Raw genomic sequence first — 7,376 nt, forward strand, 5'->3', positions numbered from 1 at the left:
GGTAATATGTTGTTCTGCACTGGAACCTTTATGTGGATGTTTCACGTACGACGAAAAGTTTGGATGAAAAATCACCATCAACCTTCGGTGCCTTTCAGAGAAACGAATAGCCCCCGAGTACCTCGCCCCATCTCGTCTTTCTCCCGCATAAAGAGCTGCTTTTTTCGTGTAATGAAAATTAAACACATGCTCCAGATCTGTCTTCATTTTAAGCGGGGTGACAAATTGAATAATGGTTTTGGGAGGTTTAATACGGGTGTTCCATTTCTTCTCCGAGAGAGCACAAGTTAAAAGTGACAGTTGTATATTTACTTTAATTAATATAAAGCGAGAGTTGATTTGTTGGTCCTTCCACCTTGTACGGAAGCCTATTTTAAACAGGAAAACCTGGAGGGTAAAAGAAATTCACTTTACCTACTACAATTTTAGTGTTAGAATCAATCTCATTTGTCCATCTCTAGTTTGGAAAATATTTTAGAGAGCCCTTTTAAACTTCACGTGATGATGTGACGATGATATTATTATAATTATAATTATTATTATTAGTAGTAGTAGTATTGTTATTGTTGTTGTTGTTGTTGTTGTTGTTGTTGTGGCTGTTGCTGTTGTTGGCATTTCCCATGAATCAGTTCTTTCTATTTAAATAAGAAGACAGGATTAAACCGATGGATGTTACAAACTGTCAGAATCGCTGCTAGGCGTGATTTTCTAAAAATATATTAAGATTAATGTAATCAAACGATTCTGCAAAAACATGACAAAATCTTTACTTCCAGCGTAATCTGCTTGTATGGCCTACTACAGATATTGTAAATAATTTGTTTGACTTCTAAAATTGCATATCCAGGGACTTAATCCGGCTGAACTCGTGTTCTGGACTCCTGTGTTAAGTTGAACTACACTAAGGAAACTTGAGTGTATGGAGCTACTTTACTTTGTTCAGGGGGTTGGCTGTTTGACGCGCATGTGCACGTCGCGTGTTGGATTGCAATAAAGAGGCGGTTTGAGTTTGGATCGTAGGACAGAAAGAGAGGGAGAGAGATCTATTCAGAGTAACTCAACAGCTCCTACACATAATCGCTGGAACACAGCTGTGAACTACAAGAGCTTATCCTGTCCACTGCGCGAGAACATGTTGAACAAGACAGTCCATCCTGCGCAAAACTTTCTCAAAACTGCGTGAAACTTCCTGAGCAACTTTTTGCATCGATTCTCTTAACTTTTGTGCTTTCTTCTGGAAGACGGCCATACTCTGAACAAATTGGAACGTTCAGCGACTATAATAACTGGTAAATATCCTCTCATTTATTAATATACTTGAATTTTGCCGGAACCACGATTTTATGACATCGTCTGTCCAATATATGTATGTACAAATTTAATTTCCAATTATTGTACGTCGGAAATGCGGTGCAGCGCACTCTGAGCCCAGGAAAAGATTTATTTTTCGTCAATGACTGCAACATCTAAAAGTGGTTATTGGAAGTTTTCAAAGGATTTTGGTATACACGTTCATGTGGTATTTTCGTTTTTATATAATATTTCAAACTTTTCAGAATACCTGAAATGCCTTAGTAAACACGAACTTTTTCTCTGTGATAAGTTGGGTGAACGACTCTGGGCAGATGCGTGGACCATCAACAGGTGTGATATTTCAAGCAGCATTAGACATTCCTATACATAATTAACGATGTCAGTGCCTATAGCTAAAACGTCTTTACTTAATCCTAAAATACTGCGTTAAGTATTTGATTTCGATGTAAATGCAGTCAAACTTTAACGGTAGTGTAGAAAGCAGAGGAGGGATCGAAGTACCGTGACAGCTGGGTTCCCCGTTCGCCTCATTTGCGTTATCCTTGCATCACTCAGTGCCCTTCGTTTACGTATATATAGGAGTGAGCTGAATCCTAGTAGAGTGAAATAACTATTTTTGTGCCAAAGCAGATATTATTCTAAACTTGCAATCGTCATTTGGAGATATCAAGCTCATTTGGACACGCACGTTTTTTCTATCGTTTTTTTTTTTTTTTTTTTTTTTTTTTTTTTTGCTCTTTGTTAATTTTTAAATAAAATATGATAGATCTCGGTTGACCTAAAATATACACATGCAAAATATTTGCTAATGACTATTTTTAGCTGATTATAAAGGTAAACTGTCCGCATACGCTCTGTCTTTCGTAGTAATTATTATTTAGAAAACAAGAATACTAATTAAGATAAGACTTGAAAATAAATTATTACACTGTCATTTTATTTTAGGTTTCTGTCCTCCTATTCTTTACATAAGCTTCTGCATGAATCACCGGAGTCACTCTGATTAGGCTACTTGGTGTAATCTTAACATATGTGACGAATATTTCATGTCTCTCAGTCAAGTTATTTACAAAGGCAAGATGCAGTTGTCGCGTTATTGTGAACACAGGTAGTGTGAATCAAAACAAAATAATTAGATACTGCGAGCAATATTCTACACTGTTTTGTATTCATGAATATAATAACATGCATATAAATCCGAGGATGACTTTCTTCAACCAATATTTTATTTTATCGTCAAAAATATTTGCTTATGCATTTAGAACAGAAATACAACGAATTTCGTTGTAACTCTCAATAGACTTGAATTTTAAAAAGAAAAACAAAATCATCTTCAATTTGACGCAGATCACTGGTCAACTCTAATTTACAGTCCTTTACAGCTTTGACAATAGGTTTATTTAGTTTAGGTACTTTATAAAAACTACATGTCGTATAATTACAGCTATATTCATTCTGTATTCAATGTGTATGATGCTCATGGCCTGTTAGATATGATGAGCTATATTATTTTGATGATTAGCAACCTTATTCTCCAAAAGGAAATTATTGGGTAATGAATTAAAGGTTTTAGCAAGGCTTAATTTTCGTTAAAAGGTTTATTTCATTTTATTTTTTTTAACTGAAAAGAGAAATAACTTGTCCACATGGCATACATGACTCTTCAGGTTAGGCCCCTTCATTGCGGTCAAGTGCCCATGTCCCCTGCCTCCCGTACTGACACGGGGATAAAAACATGTGCATTTGTGATAATTGCTGCACAATTGACCAAAGACCCGACGTTAACACATGGGCTTTGAGACTGCGTTTAATTCCCACAATACACATCGCCTCATCTGCCTCGCATCCCTCTGATCTTCTCATGTGTAATGGACTTTACATTTTAAAGGCGTGCGCCTGAAGTGTTCATGCCTTTGAGTAAAAACACTGATGGCCTCGCATTAACTGTTGTTTTCTGAAGTTTCTCATCCTTATTCGATACAAGAGCCCTCAGTCAGAAGGGGCAGTGTAATTGGTAGAAAAAATGGGGAGCGGAGCAACGCATAACAGCACGTTTGCACCACCTAACAGAGGCCCAATGTCCTTCTACATTTCTTGGCGAACTTGGTTAGACTGGAAAAGAAAGGTAGTGTCTGAATGAGGCAAGGGCGCACAGGGCAAAGCAAATACAACGTGATTCACGAGCACTTTCATCACCTTAAGCAAGATATATGTGCGGGCAGGAAGAATGACCAGAGTCTGATTCCTTGTGACACGAAGTAGAAAAGCTGGTGTGACTTTTCAAGCCAGAAATCCCGCTAATTAGCCAACAAAGTCTTGGCCAAATGTCATTAATACTTATCTCAAACAAACGATTTTAAATAAGGCTTGTAGTCACTACTGAAACGCTCGACAGGCACCTCTGAGTGTACTCGGGTGTAATTAGGCTGCGGTGAAGTCAGGTATAGCTACTGAGGCCCATGTTGACATGCCTTCTCAGTCACTCATTTTCCCATACCGATTGAGGCGCTGGATTTAACGGTCGCAGCGAAAGGTTAGGCATGTCCGGGGTGCACGACTCTATCATTGCCCTGCACCCCATGCTTCTATCAGTCCCTGAAATATGTGGACTTCAAAGGGTTAAGGATACGAGCCGTCTCGGGAGCGAGCGCTGATCTCCTTTAATGACCTCGTAAGTAAAAGTCAATTACTTCTGCGTCATGATCAGAAAGCAGAAATCTCCAGGGGAGCTTTGAGCTTGAGAGAGTCTAATTAGTCCTATTTCACTTTTTATGTATGGTAAAATCCACTAAACACACCTTGATCCAAAACGCCTTGGGTCTACATTGTCTGAAGCATTTCACTTAAAGCTGCTCGCGTCGTTGTGCATTTGAATGAATCAAACGAATCTCGAACACAGGAGACACCATAATGTGTATGTAGGTATGGTCAGAGCGGACAATGTATATTATTATTTATTCTTAATTATTTTTTTCGGGGGGGTAAACATGACAGGGCTTGAACGGAATTTAAGACGAGAAAAAGTATACTTTAGATGGAGTTGTATTACAAGTCATTACTGTAAAATGAGGAAAAAGTAAATGATCCTTCAGCAATCCTACTTGTATCACTGTAAGCAACTGAAAACAGGCTCTGTGGACATGCACACCATCTGCCAATCAACAGACATGATGACACAAAGAAGCCTTATTGTGCATTGTCTTTTTCTCTTATCAAACCTGATTAAACAGTCACTGAAAGTATGTCACCTCAGAGAATGGTGCCTATTTATTTCTCTGAGCTGAAAAGCCTGGGGCAAATTTTACTGGGAGCAAGACATCCACACCCATCACACACGTACACACACACACACACACACACAAACACACACACACACACACACACAGAGGCACACACACAGTGTCTTGTATGCTAGTGTGTGCGTACGTGCGTGTGTGTACGTGTGTGTGTGTGTTTGTATATGCATGCACACATTAGCCATCGTGTTTGGCACAAGGTGTTTTTTCTCAGCAACTGCAGTTTGTCACACTTGAACATTTCTCCATATAGAAAGTGTCTCATGTCTTGAAGGTTTTAGCAGTAGATGTTGCAGTAAATCTCACTTCCCTCTTCGGAATGAATTCATTGTGAGGGCACACAGGTTTTTGAGGGGAACAAGTACTATTTTTCACCTGTAGACACACCTGCCAAAACCTGTATGCGTGTGTGTGTTTGTGTGTGTGTTTAATTGAAGAGGCAAACGTATAAAACTGCTTCATTTGAAAGAGAATTTTGTTTATTTAGTTTTGTTCTTTCACAACTGCTTAATTTACAGCTATATTTAGAGCTCTACAGCATTTGTAACAGTGAATAAAGCGCTAACATTAGTATTACTGTGGCATTAACTGGTGCAGGAGCAGCTTCTGTCTACAGTAACAGGATTTACAAGAACTCTTCATTCGTCGTATGATCTCATTTCATGTTTTTCTAACTTTCAGAGGTGATCTTGTGGTCATTCAGAGTTTCCTTGGCGAACTTCCGTTGATCAGTCATGGGAAGCAAGACCCTGCCGGCCCCTGTGCCTCTTCATCCATCTTTGCAGCTGGCCAACTACTCCCTCCTCCAGAGTTCCAACGGCCTCCAGCTCCCTGCCTCTGTGACTGCCGCTGACCACATGCCCAATATCTACAGTTTCAGCGCTCTGCATGCTGTTCACCTGCACCAGTGGACCCTGGGCTACCCTCCCTTTGCCCTGCCCCGCTGCACTTTTTCCAAGTTGCCTGGTCTGGTGGACACCAGCCGCTTTCCTCTGCCTTCTATCCCCCTGTTTCCTCATCTCATCCAGCCAGCTAAGCAAGACTCACCTGGTGCAGCTGCTACAACCAACACCAAAAGCAAGCCTCGCTTTGACTTCGCCAACCTGGCTGTGGCTGCCACACAGGAAGACCCGCTGAAAGCAGAGGACCTGAGCACCAACGGTGGAGGTGGGCAACCCCGTCCGCCCTCACTAGGCTGCCTGTTGGACGTGTCCAAGTTGTCACCAGAGAGGAAGCCCAGTCGGGGTCGTCTGCCTTCAAAGACCAAGAAAGAGTTTGTGTGCAAGTTCTGTGGTCGGCATTTTACCAAGTCGTACAACCTGCTAATCCACGAGAGGACACACACAGACGAGAGGCCATATACGTGCGACATCTGCCACAAGGCCTTCCGAAGACAGGATCACCTGAGGGACCACAGGTGAGACATACATTCCTATTTCCTGAACACACTGCAGAACGTAAACGCCTGGTGACATTATCCAGTCATTATCATCAAAGCGTCATGTTAGGACGTTCAACATCTAATGAACGATCCCATAATGTATTTCAACACTTTAATCCATGAACAGATTAGAGTTTTGTTCAGATGATGAGACAAAATTAGTTATTCTTGGATGTGGTTTAGTGCCACTGTCTTTCCTCAGTGCTCTTGGACTTAAAGCAAACTAAACAGGCACGTCAACGCATTTTTCCTCCACTTCCTCCTCAGGTTATGTCACAAGAGCCATGGCTGTTGGTGCTATTTAATATTTTATGATGATATGGAGTGATGTTATTTCATCACCAATGCAATACAAGTAATGCAAACAGTTTTGTTTAACTTCTTAGTAACATTTGGTACAGTCATTACACAGAGTTTGTGACGTAATTTAACTTTTTTTTGTTAAACATGTCTCAGCCAGATTTTAAAACTACTACTGCCTCTCACTGACAATGTCCTCTTTTCTGTGTTCTCTGTCCAGATATATCCACTCTAAAGAGAAGCCCTTCAAATGCCAGGAATGTGGCAAAGGCTTCTGTCAATCCAGAACACTGGCAGTCCACAAAACATTGCATATGCAAGTCAAGGAATTGAAGCCTGCCAAGATAAAGTGACGTCATCCAGTGAGTAACCAGGGGGACACTGGAAAGCCAAAGAAACAGAAGAAATCAGCCCGACAGAAATGCCCCAGGGCGATAGAGACATCCTAAACTTTGTGAACACAAAATGAATAGCACAGAAATGTACCAAAGATGGATTCATAAAAAAAAAAAAAGAGTCTGCGAAAAATGGAAATGAGCTGCCAGTCAGACAATTTTTGTTTCCTATGCGATTGCCAAGACCAAGAGCAACTGAACATCTTTGGATCTAAGTAAGATGGGACTTGATTCAAAGAACATCTTGGATCTACCGTGGCTGTTTTCTTTTAAATCAAAAGTGGTTTGGACCAAAAACCTGAGGAGGTGTCACATTCTGGATAAAATCCAAAAGGGTAGAAGCAAACAATAATGTATAAAAATGTGATCATTGAATCCTTCTTTTCACACTGTCATCAGCCAACGCTGACAGATGTTTTGATTGTGGGACATTGGTTTTGAGATGTGCTGATAGAAAACATTTTGGAAAACAGATCTTTTGAGCTCTCTAAGCATATGGACTTAGGCCAAAGCCACCATACAAGCGTAACAGTCAAATTGTCTTTTGAAAAAAACAAAAACAAAAAAACAACAAAAAAACAAAAAACAAACAAAGAAACAACAAAAAAACCCCAACTCACATTCCAATCT

General features: G+C 40.2%; 1 protein-coding gene across 1 annotated transcript; it reads left to right on the forward strand.

Annotated features, from left to right (window-relative positions):
• Nucleotides 1-5,344: 5,344 nt before the first annotated feature.
• osr1 (odd-skipped related transcription factor 1) lies at nt 5,345-6,704 on the forward strand. The gene is made up of 2 exons (XM_030772884.1): nt 5,345-6,027; nt 6,572-6,704. The coding sequence occupies exons 1-2, from the start codon at nt 5,345-5,347 to the stop codon at nt 6,702-6,704; spliced, it is 816 nt and encodes a 271-aa protein (XP_030628744.1).
• The last annotated feature ends 672 nt before the right edge of the window (nt 6,705-7,376 follow it).

Source organism: Chanos chanos, chromosome 4 (assembly GCF_902362185.1).
Source record: "Chanos chanos chromosome 4, fChaCha1.1, whole genome shotgun sequence".
NCBI lineage: Eukaryota > Metazoa > Chordata > Actinopteri > Gonorynchiformes > Chanidae > Chanos > Chanos chanos.

Excerpts from the sequence above, each read along its gene's own strand:
- osr1 (XM_030772884.1), top strand. The coding sequence starts at position 5,345 with ATGGGAAGCAAGACCCTGCCGGCCCCTGTGCCTCTTCATCCATCTTTG. Across the intron at positions 6,028-6,571 it reads GATCACCTGAGGGACCACAG|ATATATCCACTCTAAAGAGA; the intron begins GTGAGACATACA and ends TTCTCTGTCCAG.